General features: G+C 42.2%; 2 protein-coding genes across 3 annotated transcripts; both read left to right on the forward strand.

Moving 5' to 3' along the window:
• Positions 1 to 1,357: 1,357 nt before the first annotated feature.
• Positions 1,358 to 16,926, forward strand: LOC310999620 (uncharacterized protein). Its single transcript, XM_083990126.1, has 4 exons — positions 1,358 to 1,442; positions 12,094 to 12,290; positions 13,394 to 13,665; positions 13,870 to 16,926. Exons 2-4 carry the CDS (start codon positions 12,283 to 12,285, stop codon positions 15,819 to 15,821), a joined length of 2,232 nt encoding a protein of 743 aa, XP_083846252.1. The 5' UTR covers positions 1,358 to 1,442; positions 12,094 to 12,282; the 3' UTR covers positions 15,822 to 16,926.
• A 1,091-nt stretch (positions 16,927 to 18,017) lies between these two features.
• LOC310996060 (protein jagunal homolog 1-B) lies at positions 18,018 to 19,936 on the forward strand. Of its 2 annotated transcripts, none has more exons than XM_083985337.1 (4): positions 18,018 to 18,124; positions 18,432 to 18,535; positions 18,957 to 19,029; positions 19,131 to 19,936. In XM_083985337.1, exons 2-4 carry the CDS (start codon positions 18,447 to 18,449, stop codon positions 19,518 to 19,520), a joined length of 552 nt encoding a protein of 183 aa, XP_083841463.1. In that variant the 5' UTR covers positions 18,018 to 18,124; positions 18,432 to 18,446; the 3' UTR covers positions 19,521 to 19,936. The 2 variants fall into 2 exon arrangements, with proteins under 2 accessions (XP_083841463.1, XP_083841464.1); XM_083985338.1 differs by having other exon boundaries at positions 18,021 to 18,124; positions 18,438 to 18,535.
• Positions 19,937 to 21,981: the final 2,045 nt, after the last annotated feature.

The following is a 21,981-nucleotide window of genomic DNA, read 5'->3' on the forward strand; positions in this document are numbered from 1 at the left end:
TCCCGAGATGAAAGCAGAAAGCTCATCGAGGAACAGGAAACGACGCAGTGGTGCCAAGGTTGTCTGTGCTGTTCACGGTGCTGCAGCAACTTGGCCTCGAGATCTAACAGGTTAATAACTACACGACCAAGATGTCTGCATGCAGACAGGTATGAGGTCAGTGTTTCCACACAGCTGAGTGCTTGTTGTTCTGTCTGGTGCATGCTGGGAAACAGATCTCTGCTCTCTGGGCCTCATGATGAACAATGACAAAAAAAACAACTTTGTTAGAAACAATTGATGCTGAGGCGATGTATTTCTTGCCCGTGTAAACTGAGAAGTAAGTGAAGTCCTGGCTGTTTTCATTGCACAATCCCAAATTAGCAGGGAGTTTGTATTTCAGCTGGAAGAACCTGGCAGTAAAATTAGTGAAGTGAGGTGGAGATCGTAATGTTTTTCCTTCGAGGCGATTCCTGCACAAGGAGAACATGAAAAAGAAGTAAAACAGCAACACAAACAAAAACACAAAGAATAATGCCTCAAATGTGAACCAGCTGTTGTGAGTGTGAATATTCTCCTCTGTGTTTCTGGATGTTGAAATATTTTTGACATTTTACACCATGTGCGGGCCTGAGCAGACTTAATGCTTAACTTCGTCTCTCATTTATTATCCCCATTTTCATTTACTTTGGTGGACTCAAAGAAGTAACTGTTTGCATGTGCAGCCAGAAACCAAGATTATACCTGCTAAAAATGAGCATGTTAGCATTGTAACTGTAGGTGCTGAATCCTCACAGAGCTGGGAGGGTGGCTAGTTAGTTTTTATACAAGTCTGGGGATAGAAACAACAAGAGAAAAGTTCGATTCTGTTACTGAGTAAATGTGAGAAGTAGCGAGGCCCAGTGCTTTGACCATTCTGGTTTAAAAACTCTCAGAAAAATGGAGATTTGGCCAATGTGAACACTTTCTAAATGGGCTTGTGGGGAGATTTGCTTTGTCAACTACTGTTGTAGTCCCAGAAACCCCTCCTCTCAGTTCCATCTTGACCTCAGCCAGCGCTGGCTAACCAAAGTGAGGCCATGCCCTTAAATCTTTCTGCATGCAAAGAATGCACCAAGACGTCCAAGTCAAACGAGAATCTTCCTCCTTGTGATATATAGTGGTGCAGCTGATTGGGCTTCCTCTTTTCCCTCAGCTCGCTTCTGTATATAATAACCTCTAATGCTGCAAACATGTAGTCCCTGTGGTGGTTTTTCTCTCACACAGACCCTGTTTTCCTCCCTCCTTCTCTCACATACATGGACAGATCCAGTGCTTCTCCTCTCTTTCAGCTCGAGCAGCTCCACCCACCTGCAGATAAAAGCCAAACCCTCACCAGGGCTGCTGTTCAGCGTCTGTCCCAGACTCCTCAAAGCCTTGTGATACTTCCACCCTGCAGCAGCAGCAGCAGCACGCACATAAAGGTAGGGGATGCAGCACCACTTGCACCACAGGATATGAGCATGTTGGCTGGCATGGCCGCCATCTTTAGTTATCCTTAGACATGATCAGTTTGTGTTTTTCTTGCATTGTTGTCCTGCCTGAGTCATTTCCCCCTTTTCTTGTGGCTAAAATTGGCAAATAATATCTCTGTGTGAATTCCTGGAACAGTGCATGAGTAACTTTTGAGGTTGCATGTGATTCACAGAGGTACAACTAAACAAAGAAACATGGAAGCAAAAAAAAAAAAAGCAACAATAACATTTTCTCAACTTCTAAAATGTTTCATAAGACACCCTATTTCACAGAGCTCACTGTTGTGAGCCTCTGCTGACAGAAGTCTTTGCAGATAATATCTGACAGTTTCCCAAATGCAAAGAAAATCCAAAAGAGACACCTGGGAAGAATAAATCCGGCTTAAACTTGTTAAAATAAATGCACGGTGCAGCACTTTGACAGGATTTAGCATCAGTTAATGGAATGTCTTGACATTTCAGAAATTTCAGTCGCATGTCTTTCAACACAGAAGGAAAAAATGCAGGCAAGTTTTTCTCCCACTGTTTGAGCAAGAACGGGATTCACTGTTAGGTTATTGTAGTTTTTTCACCATCCCACATGAATCAGAGGAAAACAGGATTAAAGTGAATTTTTGAAAGAGGCTGTCTGGCAGCACAGTGGCTCTGAGAAGTGAGTCAGAGATGGAAAATTTGGGCTTCAGGAAATATTTCAGGCAGCTTATTTCTACCCATCTTCTACCTAAAACATGCAGACGTGACTGCTTTCAGTCTGATTTTCGTCTCTCCAACCTCTTAGGATAAGTTAATCACAGAATAACTGAGTGTGCACCTGCCAGGAAACAGTTGGGAATCCCTGCTTCACAGGTTAAACAGGTCCAAGACTCGGCCCTTGTTTCTGCAGAGCTTTTCCACTGTGGGTGGAAATGTGCATAAAAGCTGCTATATAATTTGCATGTAAAAGCACATTGAAATAGCATGAAAGCAGATATGTTTTTGTGTGCGAGACGATGTGGAAAAGAAGATTTTGATATGAGAAAAGTCAGAAAGAGAAACTTTGTTCTATGCAGCTGTTTCTAACTTCCAGCTCTTGATTTAAAGTGATCATGTTTTTCCTTTCTCAGAGAGAAAACTCTTAATTAGGGGAAAATGTGGTTAAAAGAACTCACGCACTTGAGGTTAAGCAAGTCGTACAATTAACTCGCTGAAAGTTTTTGATTACCGTAACACTTGTAAGAGCTATTGGCATCAGCAAAACGTTGTTACGGGTTTTTGTGTCAGCGTTGCGAAAACATAACACTGTTCTGCAGATGTGAGAAGGTCAAGAAAGATCAAGTCAGGAGAATGCAGAGCTTCAACATCATTCCTTTGATTGGCGTGTACCTGCTTGTGTTGGCGGAGGCGATCATCTAGTGGCACCGTGTCTGGACCGACCACCAGACCTCCCAAGATGCATTTGTGCATTTTTTGGGGGGTGTTTTTGTTTTTCTTCGGCTGCATGTTTTTTCCATAAAGATGGAAAAGAAGATTCCCCCTTTTCAGCAAACAGTTAGTTTATAGTTGTTTGGATCTTGAAGTTATGACCTGGATTACGTTTTGGGAAACTGAATATATTATCATCCATTCACATTTTATGAAGCTCAGCTCCATCTCCAACTCATCAGCTCGAAGTTACCTAATGATTTATAGTTGTGGGGTCCAGGGGTAAAATATATAACTATTCCAAAGAGGTCCTCAAAAATATGGAGTAGCTACTATTGTGTTGTTTTTTTGTGAGTGTATCTGAGTGTGTTGAAAGACCCTGAGGGTAGCTGGATCTTCTCATGTGAACCCTGAGTTTTGGCCAAAGCCACTGTGCAGTAGGAGGAAAATACTATACATCAGCTTGTCACAAATGAACTGTATTCACCATCGCCTTAAAATAGTGAACACAGCGATCGCCAGGACTCTTCTCCTCGAGACAAAAAGAACTTGCAGAGTCAGCAGACTGTCTGCGCAACTCTTTTGTCAGGGTAATGAGCCCGTCAGTTATTTATTCAGAGTATGTGATTATTATTCACTGAAGAAATTTGCTGTTCCAGTTTTGTTCCACTGATTTGAGACACCGCTGAAAAATGCCGGGTATGAATGTCAGTCATTAACAACCACTGGCCTAAGAGTAAGATTGAGAGGATTGATATCACAGCTGCTTAGCGTAGCGTAGCTTAGCTTAGCACAAAGACTGGAAACTGGGTGAAAGCATGGTGAAAGACCGTGTTTAGTGCGTTCTAAATCTAACAATGCTTTGCTATCTAGCCCCTGGCTGTAGTTTGACATTTACCATCTTCCATTTTCAGCAAGAAAGTGAAACAGTCCAGTTAGTGAAGTTGCAGTTATTCCCTTTTTTCTGGTAGATAGAAAAACTCCCTTTGTTCTAGATGAACTCCGTACTTTTGGGGCATCGGAGAGGGGGCTGGATGCTGCACTAGGGGATGTGATTGCTTCTCATTAAGGTTGTTGTACTTGGCTTTTGTTGTAGTCGAGTTGCTGATACTTGTTGGCTTTGAGCAGAAGATGCAGAAACCGTCTGGAAGGTCACAGAAACAAACCTGAGACCAGGCTGCAAGTTGGACACTCTGCAGGCTGCGAATGGAAACGTGTGCATGAGTGAATCAGATGCAGGTCTGTCGGCAGGCTGCAGCTTTATATTGTCACACTGTTAATGTCCCCTGACAGTATTTTTTTCTCTCTTTCTCTCTCTCTCATTCTCCGTCACAGTTCTCACCTACTGAACAGGAAGCGTTTATGTAGCTCGGAGAGAATGTGTCTCTGATTTGGGGCCATGTGTCCAACCGTTCTCCTGCTACCGTGCTGAGCCCCAAGAAATGTCCCAAAATATGAAACTTAAATCACTTCTGTGGTCATTTTAGATTGTTAATGAACAGCAATTAATCTCTCAAAGTGATCCATTTCACCCCCTGGTGTGTGCAGCCAGTGAGTTTAAATACACCACTCTGGAACTATTACAACTTAAATTTTGCAGATTTATTGGAGAGCGTCTCTTATCTAAACTCCTAAGTAGACAGAGTTGTAGTCCTTATTATCCCTCGTAAATACTCCACTGCAAAAACATCTGGACAGTAGGAAAAGGGAGGATCATATTTTCTCTCTGAGTGGCATATTTTACAGTGTGACTGTGTAACACATTAAGCTTCGCAGGACTGTCGTCATATATATTACTGTCACCAGTCAGACCATCTAGACGTGTTGCAGTGTTGGAGTGAGTAGCAAATGCTGACAAGTGAAAACCATAATGACTGAAATTGTCTCCCTCACTAAAAGCAACATATAATTACCACCTAGTCATCATTAAATATCACCCTGCTGCTCCCACCCTCCAGATTTCACCAATTACAACTCTGGAGGCTTTTCATTCGCCCACATGGACTATATCTTCTGAAGTCCTGTGTGTTTAAATTGCAAAAACATTCATGGGGATGTAGGGAGTGGTCCGAGGTATCCATGGCCTTTTTGGCAGCTGTATGCCCAATATCAGATTAATTGGCAGCAGTGGAAGGAGTTTTCAAGTAGATACACCAGTGCAACAATCTTAAAATACAAAATGTCCTGGTTAAGTTAATCAATTCAGCATGCAGATATCAGATTGTAAATACAGACGCAGTAGTATTTTACTGAGTAGGTGGTCGAGTTGATTAAAACATATTTAATCAATTATTGGTGGTGATTTGTGTGCATATGTCAGACATCCACCGGAGCAGAAGATAAAAACATCAGATCTGTGTAGACTTCTCCTTCATTACAGATTTGACTGATGCTCTTTTAATCACATCATCTTGTTGCACTCTCCTCTGCTGCAATGCTTTCAATGCCACAGGCTGCACAACTAGCACCACCAACTCTTTATAAACACAGCTTCTTTTGCAAGCTGTCACAAGGCAAAGTGTTTGGTCTAATCTTTAAGCTACAGTTTATTCTACCAGTTTGTCCTGTGTTTTTTAATGATCTGAAGAAGTAACAAAGCTACCAGATGAATGTAGTGGACTAGAAATTATGATTAATACATTGCAAAAAGAGATAAAGTTCAAGTCCTTAACTTACCATCATTGGAAAGGCTCAGAAACAGAAGACGGGAGCTGACTTGTGGCCTCCTGCACAGTGTGGACCGTTCTTCTCTGATTTACACTGTACACAAAATCTATTTATGCAGCTGCAAACTGCAGACTTCCCCACCGGGGGGTCTGTGGTTTAAGCATAGTATAAGTGATCAGATCTGATTATTGGCCAAACCTTGTTATTGCCTGTGAAAATAATCATTCACCAGGAGTGTCCCTTTGAGAGCCAGTGCAAATATGAGAGAGAGCGAGTAAGAATGTGGCGAAACCGCACAGAGTTCAGGCGAGAACTTGGAAAAGTCTGAGAAACCGCACGAGTGTTTCTTTCCTGCTGCGCAAGATAGTGGAGCATGTCGTGTAAAATAAGCTTTCATCAGTGTAAATATTTTCAGATTCAAAAATACATTTTTCCCCTCCTTGTTTCCCATTGATTGTTTTTCTCTGAACATGTGGAGTATGCAAAAAACCTGAAGTGCCTCTTTGCTCCGAGTTGCTATTAACTCCTGTCCACTGACACCAGATACTGTGTTTTGACAGAACTCAAAGCTAATAGGAAAATAATTCTGCACCCGCCCCGATCATTGCCTGAAATGAAAATTGTGGCCAGACATTTGGTGACTTGCGGTTCCCAGAACTGCAGGAGAAGGAACGTCGGTGGATGAGGTGGCTGCAGTGCTGTGTGAAGTGGTGTGCGTGTGAATGTGAGGGAGGTGTAGGCGCAATTATGTAGCATGTACGTGGAGCAGTAAGTAAACACTGCGGCTGCCATCTTGAAACTCATCCGGATGCTACTTCCCCCTCATGGTCACTTGGCTATTTGGAACATGAGTTTGAAATGTTACCAGTGAGGGGTTTTTGCAGGCCGACTCACCTCTCGTCGAACTTGAGGCCGTTAGACGTCTGCGAGGGCGACTCCGGCCTTCGCTCTGCAAAGAGATCGAGTAGGTGTGAAGGAATGCTGAAAAAGAGCAAGGGAAGAGGAACGGGTGGAGCAGACATGCACAACTTGCCTCAGCTCTCAACACAAAGTGAGGAAAAACTCAATGTTTTCCCTTCCCATCAAGATAAGCCGGGTTGCGGGGGGAAAATGAAAATGTTTCCCGATGATTGAGCTGGGATAAATCACCTGCTCGGAGACGGAGAGAGGGGCAGCGGTGGATTCCGAAAAGAAAAACAGATCGAGGTCCAGGGATACGCTCACAGTTTGACTTGTGGTTTGTGAGAATAATGCAGCATTGAGAGACTTGTTGCTCTGCAGACTGTGGACGGAAAAATAAGGGAAGTGATGCGCAAAAACCAATATCCAGTATTAATTACAGGAAAAACAAAAATAAATCTGACCGTATAGAAGTGTGTAGATCAACCAACAAAGCGCGCACACACAAAAATGCTCCTATTACCTCTAGAAGCCCTTCCAGCTCTCCACCCTGGTCGTGGAAAACACCAGTAAACAAGATTGATGGAAGTATTGATGGGGCAGAAATGGAGTTTGGCGCCCTCTGTTGAACCACCAGCCTCACTACTTGATTTGTTCAGGACTTCATTTGCAGCTTTTTCCATAATTTGTCTCCAGTGTGTGACTGTGTAGGTTTTGAAGTTAATGTGGATGATTTAGCATTAACTTGTAGCTCTGAAATATTCATACGTAAGACCTTCAATTGAGATTTTAAACTGCTTGGTTTAGGATAGAGGCAGTGCTGCAACTTGAGATTGCTTTCAACCCTCTATCTAAAACTATATCCTGTTTCAGAACCGTCTCTTCTGAAATATTTCAATTTGTTTCATACTGTACAGCAGCAGAAAAGCAACAAATCTTGACATTGAAAGCTTGGAATGGGAGATTTATGGCCGCTCTTTGTAGAAAAAAAGGACAGAGACCATTAATCACAGTCTGTTTTCTGTTGGTAAATTAATCAACTAATCGCTGCAGCTCTGGATGTCAGTGTATTTTTTGTTTTAGTTGTCTCTTGTGACTTTTTCCTGCAGAAACTCATGTGCACATGGTCGCCCAGGAGAATCACCGTAGAGATGTTTTTCTTATAAAGGTTAGATAATACACAGCAATAGACACACACACCAACACACACACAGGTGCATTCCCCAGATGTTGTCTTGGAGCATAGGCTACTTCTGTCAGCTGTTCGTTGCATTCCTTTGTGTGTGTGCGCACAGTACACACTCGGATTTATTAAATGTATTTTGCATTATTTTGAATGTACTGCTGCACCATCCCAATGTGGAAAAATACAGTTTAGGACTTATTTATTCCTTAAATCACTTAATGCAACTTGGGTTTTCTGTAGCGGAGGTGAATGTAGCAGGTCAAAATGTCATAGGGCCAGAAATAACACATGTTAGTTTACAAATATAAAGCAAAAACCAGAATTGAGTTCCTCAAAGTTTGTATCTGGATCCTTAACATTAGTTTTTCATTAAACAGATTAGTTTTTTTGAAGGGTGGAAGCTCTGCTCCTCAGTAACCACCACTCACTCAGTTTTTATAGTAATATCTTTATTTTGGTTCGGTGACAGTTCCTCTTTAGTCCTGTCCTGCAGCACTGTTCGCTGCCTGCTCTCATTGAAAAAGAAAGACCCTCTGCTTTCTGTTCAAAACACAAAAGCCAGGCCCGACCACAAGCAATTAAGACTGGCACCCATATCTGTAAGCAATGACATGCCTCTGTTCCTCATCATTTGTTTATCGAGCGATAGAGTCCCCCATCTGGAATCAGTCAGGAGAGGAACACAGAGGAGAAATGGAAATTTGATTATTTTCAAAGCCAAGCTGGAGGTGATAAAAGACTTGTGGCTCATCACCAAGTGGGGGCCGGCTGTGGTTGTAAGTGTTGGCAAAGAGCTTCAGAGGGAGGCAGCATCATTCTGGGGTGAGCGATCTTTGTTGCACGGGATTGTCATCGAGCGAGGTGTCGGAGGAGTTTTCATCAAAGTGGGGTTCACGCACGAGATGAAGAGACAGAAGAAAAAAAATAAGCATGGAGTTTGTTTGAAAAATTGATTCTTTGTTGTTGAGAAGTGAGGAGGACACAGTTAAGTCGAGTAGATCTGTGTTCTTGAGCTGTTGGTCTACACAAATACAGTGGGATATTTTTTGTTCCTTTAGTTAGGTGATGCAACAATAACACAAAACTACGTGTGAATATACGACCAAAGAATCTGCAGTGTCCTGTTAAACAGCAGCTGTGGGATCCCTGACATTTTGTGCGACTTATAAAGTATCGATTATAGAGTTTGTAAATGTTTCCATTAATTAAAATTCCTATGAAAAGGACGATTTTTATAAGGTTCCTTCTTATATCAAAATACAGCTTTAAATGTCAAATGTTAAAGTCTGAATCCAACAGTGCACAACCCTGCTGCCAGTAATGTGAGATCAAGATATATTTTATGCAGTGAACCCCACTGTGTTGTCTAGACCCGCTGCACTGGGGGTCAAGTCGGCTGCAGTGCTTTTGTTTGGACTGGTTTCCTACGGAGCTCAGTGATGGGAAGGTGTTGGCTGTTTTTTTTTTTTTTTTTACTTCCAGCAGATGATAATAAACCATGCCATTCTCCACAGAGCAGTTTTCCAATCCAGGTCGAGACATGGTGCTGCTGAGGATGCTCTACTTTATAAAAAAAAGGAGTCAGGGTGTGATGATGGGATGACCTCAGTCTGTTAGGTAGTCCAGGTCCAGGTTTGGTCAGACTGTGTCGAAAGCTGAAATAAAACACAAGTTACATAGGGTGTCATCTGCAGACCGGCTGGTTGATCGGTGCTCTGTGAGATTTACAGTACGAGGCTGTTCAGGTCTGAAAGACAAATTGTGTTTACTTTTTCTATGAAGTTTTTAGATTTAAGGGGATTTTTTGTCCAGGACACAGCAAAGAAAAATAGCAGCAAGCAGATGTTTTGTAGCTGGAAACAGGTCTGTGTTCTGTCTGTACGCTCCTGTGAAAGTGGCACATTTCTGATTTTATGATTTTACCAGTCAAACAAATAACCAGTGAGAAAACACACACAGCAGCCTCTGTATTTTCAATCTCACATCCAGTGGGGAAAAAAAACAACTCGCTTTTTGATGTGCAACTTTGTTCAGATGATTCGCATAGATCTGAAACTTTGAGCGGTCGTGATCCACCGCCCCGGTCTCAGGTCGATTCCCTTGATGATGTCCCAGATTAAACTCTCCAGTTGTTGAGTTAACTCTCCGGTGCAAATTCTGGTAAGAGTTATTTTGTCAGAAACATTGGCCGCACCGTGAAAAATCAGATACTACAAGGAATTTCAGCTCCACAGGGCTTTTGCTTTAAATAGCTCCATAAATCTTTGTTTGCTGATTGATAAGAGGGAATTGAAAGCTTATGGTTGTGCTGGGGGAAAAAAATAATTCCAGGAAATTACCTGATGAAGAAGGCGGGAGCCATTTTCTTCCCTGAGTCTGGTGATGAAAGATTCTCATTGTTGCCCCAGAAACCCTAGAAATTTCAGAAAGACATCCAAATAAAACATCACTGTAATCATTAAAGATCCATTCATAGATAAAACAAACAGCTGAACTTCATGCAGCACAACATCGTGAATCTTTGCTTCTCTCGTCTTGGTTCAAAGTGGCAATCGAGTGTCAATTATCCATACAAAAGTGGGATTTGTATTTCTGAAGTGCTTTCGGATACAATGCACTACAGTTTATGTTTTTAATGGAACAGAAAACGTCTTTAAGACATTCGGTCACCACAGATGAAACGCTGCCAAAAGCTGCATCCAGCCCCTGCAGTGAGCTCTGTGACTCATGCAGCTCGTCCTGTAAATGGGATAGGATGTGTTTTTGTCTGCCTCGTCTCGGTAAACCCTGAAGACTGACGTATCCTTGGAGGTCGGGGGGGAACATGTGTTTCAAAGCAGCGGCCTGTCCTCTTTGTTTTGCTGACTTATTGTTTTACGGAGGTCGTCTCGTTTCCTCGCCAAGCATATGTTCCTTCTTTGTCTGCAGAGAATATTTCGCTTTGTACGAGTGCAAAGGGCTTTGAGTACAGCGATGGTCAGTTTAACATCCCCATCTGTGACATCATGTTCAATTTAGAAGATCAATACTTGAGAATCAATCCCTTGCTGGTTCTCTGGATGTTTAACAACCGATTTGTTTCGGTGCTAGAGTTTGGGGAAACATTTAAGAAGAGTATTTAGCGTGGTCATAATATCAGTATGTGGGACTGAAATGCGCCTGCTGTGGTTTTTACAAGTTGGTTTTTGAACCGTGGCGAGACAAACAATGCATGTATGACTGCATGTAAACAGACTAAATGTTTCCATTCATCTGAAGGACTGTCCATGCTCTTTCAACTTCCTCTGCTGCTTAAAAATGAGCTCATCATTTCACAAATCAGACACGACCCCTCAGATGTCAGCATGTGCGGCTGCTGCCTCGAGATAAAAAAAAACATATTTATTCAGTTTTATTGTTATTTAAAAAACAAAAAGTAAACGGGAAAATGCTTCATACAATTAAAGACAGATAGAAAAGAGAAAAGCTCAAGTATAAGTATAAGTAAGCCCAAGTATGTTTGAAGAAAGGCTTTAAAGGTTTAGCCCCAAACTCTGGGCTTCTGGAGCAAATTTTTAAAAAGCCTCTGTTCAAGGATCTCGGTCACAAACAGCCTTCAAAGTAATCAGAAATGAAAAAAAGTAATCGGCAGTGTCTTAAAATCAATTCTTTAACCTATTCGAGTCAGTGGAAGGAGGCCATGTAAAAAAGTAAAAAGCTCAGCACTTGAGTTCTGTTCAGTCTGCTGTCAATCAATAGAGCTTGAATTAGGACAAAACTACAAATTAAACTTGAGAAATGACATAAGTGGTTGCTATGCTGCACAAAACATTTTCTTTTCTCGCAGCTTGTTGAGTTGTGGATAACAATTGATGCTGTTGTGCCGAGATGTGGATCAGACGTCAACAACAATAACCGTATGGACACGTCTCTTATCGTCTCGTGGCTGTAGAGACTGCGGTCTCTGTCCATGGTGCTGGATCTATACATCCAGCAGTAAACAGCGTCTGTGACTTCTGGAAGCCTCTGTACTCAGTCACATGGCTGTGATGACCATTCGCTCCTTCATTTGAGGTTTTGTTGCATTTTTAAGTCACTGTCCTGAAACTATCTGCAGGTTGCTGCCCTTATGAGATTACTGCTTTTGTTTTACAGTCAAGATCAGTGGCAATCGGTAGGTAGAGCCTTTATAAATACAGAAAAAACACCAGGTTGAATATTTTATAGATATCTGTCTCCCAAATAGGCTGCAAAGATACAGTTTTGTAATTTTCCAGGTCTGTAACACTTATTTTTAATAGCTCTCGTCCCTACATTCCTCAAGGAGAGGGGTGTGTCTCGGCATAACTGTATCAGGGCCAAAATATGTCTACCAGGTGGGGATGGCAGCTTAGTGTTACAAACCCCAGGCCTCTGTGAAAGGTCACTACCTGACATTCATCGAACCTGACATTCATATTTTCGCAGGGCTCAGCAGCAGCTCACACCCGGCTGGTATCCCGTGCATGGCCACCGTCCCACTCATGCCTTGAAAAAGACCCAGAGAAGCCACCTGAAGCGAGGGGAAGTAGAGGAGGAACCCGACAGAGGAGACGCAGGCCAAAGAGGAGGGAGCGACGACCGTCAGTTTGAGAAGACTGAGAGAAAAAATTAAATATGATCAGGTTATAAAAAGTTGATGTTTAGTGAATTTTCACGCAATATATCTGATGTATATAATGTTATGTGGATTTATGTGATTTATGTGGAGCTGTCTTCCTGTGGGATGATCAAAATAACCCCAAATTTTCAGATTTGTTACTATGGACATAAAATTGTGCATACATTGAAACATTCACCTTCCCTTTTCTGAGGGTTAGCTGCACTGTGAAGGAAGTGTGTGCGCAGTAATCATCTTCAGCCTTACATTACTGAGCTTGCTTTTTCAAATAATTGCCCAGAAAAATGTAAGCAAGTCTAATTTCCATTGTTTCAGCTTTCCAAAAACTTTGATCTCCTGGGTTCTGTTTCAGGACACACAAATATTACAGAGCAGGAAAACATACATTCACCCATCACTATTTATTTTCACACTGTGCTGCTGGCAGCACTTACCCCGTCTCTTTAGCACAGACATGTTTAAAGGATTAAGGATTATGTTCGAAACTGACCTCGTCCCCTGCGGGGCCTCTTAATTACGATACATGTTTTAGCAACGTATGCAATATAATTCACTTCAAGGATACAAGACTCTGAGGCTTTTACACGTGTAAACACGATGAAGAAGAGGGGTTTTGTTTCTTTTTCAGTTTGACCACAGTGGGTTTCATAAGTCCCAGAGGGTCGTCATTTCCTCGTTGAGATGCTTATGGAAGAGCACAGCCTGCTGGTCACTCTGATATGAAGGCTGCTCTCTGATGAGGTTCTGTTCTTATTGAAGAGTATGCTGTTTGTCCAGCTGGCTTGGGCTTAGGAACTACAGATTACAGATTTGTTGCAGAAGGATTTGGTTGCATGCTTGAGCTGTGATGCTTGAGGCCTTTACTAGACAGAGAAAGGCTGACAAAAAAGGTGATTCTGTTGCATTATGGGAAGTGAAGTACTCATAGCCATCCTCTTTTTTATGCCTCTCTTGTTGAACTTTATGACAACAAGCTACTTGCACAAAGTGAAGAGACAATGCAGACAAAAAAAAGAATAAGACCACAAATTATGATAAAACTCTTTATGACAAGTTGGGCAATATTTAATTTAATATGATGTGGATGTGTTTTGTTCTCCACTGCAGAACAATGGCTCCTGTATCCTTTCAGTCTTTCTATCTGCTCATCTCAGCGATCCAGCTGTGTTCATTACATCTGGCCCACGGTGGGGCGTATTATGGACACAAGCAGCCACCTCAACAGCACCAGCCCCTGCCACAGTACAATGATGGGTATCCCCAGCAACAGTTTTTGGGGAATGAGATGCCATTAATGCCATTAGTGCCTCAGTATGGAAAAGAGCTTCCTCAGCTGCCTCTGCAAATGGGCAAAGAGAGGAAACTGACAGAGGGAAAAGGTCAGCGCAAAAAAAGAAAAAAGAAGATCAAATATACTGTTAATCAATTTACACACATCTGTTGGTACATCTGCAGTTCTAGTTAAACCCATATGGGTTATTTGTTTTCCTGTTCTGATTGTAACCTTGACTATAACTTTATATATAATATATGATCTTTGTGTGACTCAATATCACAAATAAATGAACTTTCTTTTTTATCAGGCCAAACATTTCCCAGAGGGGCTAAAGGGCCACTTCCCCCTGGTCCAGGGGGAGAAGGTCTCAGAGAGGTACCCCAAGGAATTCAAGGACCCTCTGGACCCTCTGGACCACCAGGGCCACAAGGGCCACAAGGCCCAACGGGACTACACGGTCAAGGATTGCCAGGGTCTCCAGGAAAGCCAGGGCCTCCGGGTGCTCAAGGTTACCCAGGAATAGGAAAACCTGGCATGCCAGGATTGCCAGGAAAGCCTGGAGGACCTGGATTACCAGGGCCAAAAGGTGACCTTGGCCCAAATGGTGGCGAAGGACCAACTGGACTTCCTGGTCCTGCAGGTCTCCCAGGTCCCCCGGGGCTCCCTGGAATTTCAAAACTAGGAGGCCAGGGATTGCCAGGACAGACAGGTCCTGGAGGTGAGCCAGGCCAAAAGGGTCCACCCGGGCCACCCGGTCCTTCCGGCCCCAGGGGAGACAAAGGGCTCGGTCTACCGGGTTTGCCAGGTTTGAAAGGACCTGGGGGACCACCAGGTCCCCCTGGAAATGTGGGCATGCCTGGCATCGGTACATCTGGCCTCAATGGTCACCCTGGACAACCAGGGATACCAGGAAAATCTGGTCCTCCTGGGGAGCCAGGACTGGCAGGACCACCTGGTGACAGAGGCCAACCAGGACCACCAGGTTTGCCAGGAATTGGAAAACCAGGGAAAGATGGTTTTAGAGGGCAACCTGGGCCCTTGGGAGCGAAAGGAGAACCAGGCCCACCAGGTTTACCAGGGGGTCCAGGAATGCCAGGGTATGGCAAGCCAGGGTTTCCAGGGCCCAAAGGCCACAAAGGGCATGCTGGTTTTCCTGGACCTCCAGGTTCTAAAGGTGATAAAGGTCACGGAGGTATTCCAGGTGTCATTGGTCCCACCGGTCCTACCGGTATGCCTGGCCCACCAGGTCCAATAGGGCCTCCCGGTAGTATTGGCTTCCCAGGGCAAAAGGGAGAGTATGGTGCTGGGGGACCAAAAGGAAATCCAGGAATAAAAGGTGAATTAGGGCCTTCAGGTCTTCCAGGAATTCCAGGTAGATTTGGAGAGGGAGGACAACCAGGACCAAGAGGTTTACAAGGGCCCATTGGCCCGAAAGGAGAAACAGGTGCTAGAGGTTTAACTGGTGTGCCTGGTGCTTCAGGATTAACTGGACCAAGAGGGGAGGGGGGACAACCTGGAGAGACAGGTCACCAGGGACCACAAGGAATTCCAGGGCTTACAGGACCCGGGGGGCCAATCGGACCCCCTGGGCTCCCGGGTCAAAAAGGCGAAAAAGGCATGCCCGGTAAATATGGCTATCCTGGTGACGGAAAGCCAGGGCCCCAAGGTCACATTGGCCCTCAAGGAAACACTGGCCCTAGTGGCCCTCCTGGACTTCCAGGGCAACCAGGACAAGCCGGACCACCTGGTCCACCAGGATTACCTGCTCATGACCTTGGACAGATCCTCCCTGTGAGTGGCCCATACCCTGGCCAAAAACAAGGCTACAAGAAGAATGGAGCTGAGATTGGTGGAAGTAGCCTGGAGATGCCTGCGTTCACAGCCAAGCTCACAAATCCATTCCCTCCCGTGGGCTCTCCGATTGTCTTTGACAAACTCCTGCACAACGGCAATCAAGACTACAATCCCCAAACTGGTATTTTCACCTGTAGCATACCAGGGGTCTACTACTTTTCTTACCACGTCAACTGCAAAGGAGGTAATGTGTGGGTGGCACTGATGAAGAACAATGAGCCAGTAATGTACACTTACGATGAGTACAAAAAGGGCTTGCTGGATCAGGCTTCAGGGAGTGCAGTACTCCCATTACGAAAAGGAGACACTGTACATTTGCAGCTACCATCAGACCAGGCTGCAGGACTTTATGCTGGTCAGTATGTCCACTCGATATTTGCTGGATACTTGTTGTACCCAATGTGAGAGGGGTGGCTAAACAAAGGTGAAATAACTTTAGACTCAAAGGTACAATGTACATTAGACTGAGTGGTTCCAAATGAGTTGTGGTAGTACAACCTGTTTTATAGTAGCAACATACATAATTGAATTATTCTCTAAATTATATGCATCACATTTGTTTTTACAATCAGAGAACAGTATAGTATATTGTGAACAACCATTGGTATCATATGTAGAAATCCAAAAATAGTTTAAAAAATACTACCAAATATCTCAGTTTTCATAATTCTTGTATGTTTACATGTCATTTATCCTTATAACCATACATACACAATATATCAGAATTCATGACTTGGCTGGAATAATTTCTGGAACAGTGAGGCTTTTTGTTGCAGAGTTGTATTCACTTCACTAGTTTCTTATTGCTTTACAGTTTTAAACTGTACACTGGGCACATACAATCATATCGGTTTCACGGTACAATGCATTTACTCAAAGTTAGCGTAACTTACAGTTGGGTCGTGTGTTTTGGCCACTGTGCAGTCATTAAGTTATTGTCAGTCTTTTTATGTTACTTGGAAATTGCAGCTTTTTAATAGAAAATAATTTGGGATATTTTATACAATGTGATAAAGCAGTCCAGAACAGAACAGAAAAATAGCTATATTGCAGTTTTTCCCACAATTTGGCAGATTGATTTGATGTCATAGACTTGTTTTGTTTTGTTGAACCTTTCTTTGAAAAGTTTGTTTGTCAGTATTCTCTGTAATTTATTTGTTTGACTACTGATTACTTGGGATTGTTTTGTTTTTTTGTTTTTGTTTTTGTTAAACAGTAAATGGGAATTCATTCCAAAATGCAGAACAGAACATGCAGGTTCTGTGACAAAAAAATATATAATCTATATTCAGCAATGTTCATACCCAGTCGTATATGTCTGTGGCAGTATTTTACAGATGAGGTGTGCAAACTGTGGACGTGCCATTTTGGAATGAAATTCTTTTAAGCCTGTTTCCTCCCGTTTTTTTTTTTGTTTTTTTTTATTAATATGTGTTTGTTTTTTCTTTAGACAATGGTGCACAGCATAAGCAAATTGAAAATTGTGCCTAAATCTGTGAATTTTTCTGTGTTGCTTTTACTGGTGACTTTTAATACAGAAATAAAAACAGCTATCTTGACTGGATCATCATTATCTTCACAGTTTGTGCCTTTATCTGTATTTGTGTTTATGTTTATGCTTTATGTAATACTTTATTGTGTACTGAACAGACATCGATGAGTCCATATTATGTATGTTTTTGTAGAGTGCAAACTGACAACAGAAGTTACCTCAAGGCATTTTTGAAAGGAGCAAGTCTGGACCTTCTCAGAGTGTGTGACCAGAACCTGAGACATGGTGACGCAGAAGACACAAAGATATGGGGTCAAAGAAACAACCCATCTCACTGATCTATGTGCAAAACTTTTTTTTTTAAAAGAAGAAAAAAAAAGTGTGTGACCAAAACCTGAGACGTGGCAACACACATAAATCACAGGTATGAGTTTAATGGTTCAGGTTGTTTGGTTTTTATAGGTTTATGTCTATGGCTCAGAGAAACAACACATTGAACTGGGCTATGTGCACAATCTCTCTTCATTTGTTTTTTCCTTCTTGTTTTTTTCCCCCACAGTGGTCACCATTAACATTGAACTAATGTCAAGACAAGCTTTCATACAAAAACATTGTAAAGTGTAGCCTATAAATTCAAAGTTTTTATAGCTTTCATGTTTATTGGCTTCATTTTCAAAAATAAGAAAAAGTGGTTTTTGATTAGTGTAACGACATTTATGAATGTGCCATTTGGCTAATTGTATAATAAGATTGATGATATAGTATTGTTTTTCTTTAGAAGATGGATTGTCAGTGAAGCCAAACAATACATGTTCAAAGCACAGGGAAAAAAGAGGTTCAATCGAAAAACAAATCAGGTTACAAATATCTTCCCATAATTTAGTTGAGAAAGGGCAAGACCAAAATAAATGAAAAACATCTTCAGGGTGTCCTACACAGAAAGAGCAGTTTAAATCTATATCTTTTTTTAAATCGTTGTAAAAAAAAAAAACAAAAAAAAAACATCCATACTGCCAATGTAAAGCGCTGTTGTCATATCAATAAAGTTAGTTTGTATTTAACGGATTTGGACCAATCAGAGTTTGCAACGTCACACTTCCTCCGTGTACGTCACTTCTCCTTTGCATGGATGGACTCGGCTGCTGTCATTCACTGATAGCAGCAAATATATCTGTTTTAGCTTTTGAGACTTTTTGTGAACACTGGCACGTAAACGGTGAGTGCTACGATAAACCCCCTTTAACAGTTTCTATACGAAAGAGTCGAACATTTGTTTCCTGACACTGATATAAAGCTACAGCCAGCTAGCCGAATAGCTAACAGTTGGTTAGTAACTTAGCCTGCGTTAGCCTGTCAACTCAGTTTGCAGTATAGTAGTGTGTCCCTAAGTTACATCTTCTGAGACAATGAAACACAGGCGGTTCCGTTGTATTTTGACGATGATTCGCCGGCACTAGACTTTAACTTGGAGCTGCAACCCATCGTAGACAATGTATTTCATCGATCGTCATCATATGTGTCAGTTTCAGATCTCCAGCATGGCTTCAAGAGCTGGTCCGAGAGCAGCTGGTACCGACGGCAGTGACTTTCAGCACCGGGAGCGGGTCGCTTCACATTACCAGATGAGGTGAGGGCGAGTGTGTGTGTGTGTGTTGTCAAACATCAGGGTATAAACATAAGGAAGGACTAGATACTATAAACATCTGGCTTTAAAGGTCAAATACAGGAAACTACTAAGCGACATGTAGACCATTTGAAAGGAACAACCCTTTTGTAATTGATGTATTATCAGAAAATGATACCAAGTTTAAAGTATTTTATTAATAATTGTGTGAATCAAAACTATTTATCCACCATGTACTGTACATGCACACAATTAATTTTAGAGATACAATTTGCAGTATTGGTTAAATATGATGTGTCCATTTGCCTCTAGCACTTGGACACTGTATTAGTTGAAAAAAGAAAAAGTTAAATGCAGTAGTGACTTGAATTCTTCTATGTGGCTGCACCACTGATCACCCACACCTTTGTCTTATTTTGTGCAGCGTCGCCTTGAAGTCTGAAATCCGCAAACTCAACATTGTCCATCTTCTGATCTGGATCCTGATGGCAGCTCAGGTAAAGGCAAAACCGCAATAAAGAGTGCAGTTTATTAACAGATGATCCAGTTTATGAACAGATTATCCAGTTGTAACACTGCAGCATCTCTGTTTACTTAGGTGACTGTGAGCCAACTGAGCCTGGTGTCCCACAAGGTGGTGGCCTCACCGTACCAATGGGAGTACCCATACCTCCTCAGCATCATTCCTACAACCTTCAGCTTCTTGGCGCTGCCTCGCAACAACATCAGCTACCTGGTGATCTCCATGATCAGCGCCGGGCTCTTCTGCGTGGCTCCTCTGATCTACGGCTGCATGGAGATGTTCCCCGTGGCGCAGCAGCTCTATCGTCACGGGAAAGCATACCGCTTTATCTTTGGCTTCTCGGCCGTGTCGGTCATGTACCTGGTGATCGTCATTGCCGTGCAGGTGCACGGCTGGCAGATCTACTACAGCAAGAAGCTGCTGGATCAGTGGTTCAGCACCACACAAGACAAGAAGAAGAAATGAGCTGGCTGAGATCTTCTGCCAGGCTGTGGACACTGAGGCAGAGGCAATCTGAAAGCAAGAAAAGAGACTCCTACAGGTGACTCTGTCTCGGTCTCGGGTGACCTAAATCTTTTGGCTGAAAATAAGTTTGTGGACAAATAATGACTGCCGTCACTCTGAGCATTAATTAATTTGGCATTTCATCACAGTAAATGATTAATGTCTTGCTGTAATAATAATATGTTGGTCAGTGTTTGGAAACAAATAAATTTGATTATTTGATTTAATTGTCAGTTGTGAGAGGCTCTTGAATTTGATTGTTGTCCAGCGTCTCTTTAAAAAGTCTTTAGTCAGTCATCTGTCTTTGTAAATTTGTACAAACTTGGACTTTACTGTGGGTGTGTGATTATCAACAAAATAAAGTCTCTTTTCACAAAGTTTGTACACAATGGAGTTAATGGAGCCCCACGAGATTTGTGTGTTACTGTTTGTGTTGGACCTGCCAAGAAAGAGGAGGATGAGACCAAAAGACCAAAGACCAAAACTACAACCGTGAAACTGGAGACACTGAACGCAGCACAGACACACACACACACAGGTTCCTTATGCTGCTGTCGACCTTTGACCTGTAATTGACACACATGTTCCACACAAAAAACATTTACACACTCACTAACTATGTGTGTGTGTGTGTGTTAATTATTCTGGGTCTGGTCTAAACTTGTCAACCACTAAATGGCAGTCACACACACACACACACACACACACAGAGGAGGTATCAGTGTGTTACCACAGTGCCCCCTGCTGGCCACACTCCCTCAGTGAATCAAGTCTATCAGATTTTTCTCTTGAAATTCTGTCGGTTTATTATTATAATTAGAGGCCAGGCAGTTTCTTCTTCTTCCTCCTAAGAAATCCTACTTCCCATACATAAAAAAACACCAAACTTTGCACAAAGCTCCAGATTTTTACATTTAAAAACGTACACTTTTGCAACTTTCACCAAAATGTCGCCTCAATACTTTAGAACTTTTGTACATTTAAACTCAGTGCAAATTCTGAAGTCCATCACTCTGTTTTTTTTTTTTTTTTTCTAAAACTGTAAAACTTATAAAAACCTTTGGTGTCATCATTTTTTGCTTAATTGACACCAAATTTGCTGCGACTGTATCTTCAGACCGTCTTCCACATCCACACACACTGTTAAAGCACAAAGTCTAGTTTGGTCCACAAGGCGGCGACAAATCACCACCTCAATGTTTCTGAATAAAACACAAACGTGTTATTTATAGATAAATTGTTACAGCACAACTATTTGTGTGATTAAATGTTTATTTGTGTGAAGAATTACATCAGGTTATTTTTAAATGACAAAAAAGTAACTTCTTGGTAGGCTACTTGATTCTCTTTGTGTTAAGTTTAAGATAAATGTAAATGTACACACAAAGTTATGGTTAACAATCCATTGTGTAGCCAATCTTTTTTTTAAATTTATGTGTATATTTTCGTGTAGCATACTGTATATTTGGGTGTGCATGTATCTGTTGATATATCTGGATACTTATGTAGCAGCAGATGCTTGTGTCAGTCTATTTATTGTGTTATGTCTTCTTGATTGCTTAGTTGTTTTATTGTTTACTTGCTTCTGTATTGTTTTAATTTGCATTTGGCTGTCACACTCATTAAAGCTGCAAGATGTCTTCAATCTGGTGCTCAAAGAGGCCACGCCCCCCAGGAAGGCGGAGCTGCATCTCCATTGGTCGGGCACAGTGTGTGCAGGTGTGTCCTGACGAGCAGTGGCCTTTAAATTCTCCTTCAGTCTGATGGAGCTGCAGCAGAAGGGATGAGAGTTTGCTGTTGTGAGCTGCAGATGGTAGTAAGCTCATCTTCTGTCTTTCACTTCAGGTTAACATTATTTGTGACTTTCCCATTTCTTGTTTGTGCTAAGTGGCTCATGCTAACAATGGAGTCTGCCATGTGCCTCACTTGGTACGTCAGTCATCGTAGACTAATGCAGCTTGCAGTTTGTAGACACTTGTACTTGTAGTTGTTTAGAAGCTGCATTGGTTTACAAGATGGCTGACTTACCAAGTGGAGCACATGGCAGACTCCATTGCTAACACTATAGCCACTTAGCAGCCTTATTTCACTTCAGGTTGACCTTATTTTGTGCTTTGTTTCACTCTAATCTTTGTCTCCTTTCTACTTCTGCATGTATTCCACCCTAATTGGTACGCTTGGTAAGAAAGACACAAGGTAGACACCTTTTTGTTTAGTCAAACCACAGGACCAACACATGTTGGCTACATTTAGTCTTGTTAAACACTTTGACCCTGTTCTTCCTTCTAGAAGCTGCCATCCATCCACCGTTGAGCCCAGATCGATGCTTGGTTCAAAGAAGACAAAGACACTGAAGACTTGAACGTTAGTTTTATTGTCATTAAATGTTTGTTTCACCTTGGTCCATTTGTGGTTTGTGCTA

This window comes from Trachurus trachurus, assembly GCF_905171665.1.
Source record: "Trachurus trachurus genome assembly, chromosome: 2".
NCBI classification, from domain to species: Eukaryota; Metazoa; Chordata; class Actinopteri; order Carangiformes; family Carangidae; genus Trachurus; species Trachurus trachurus.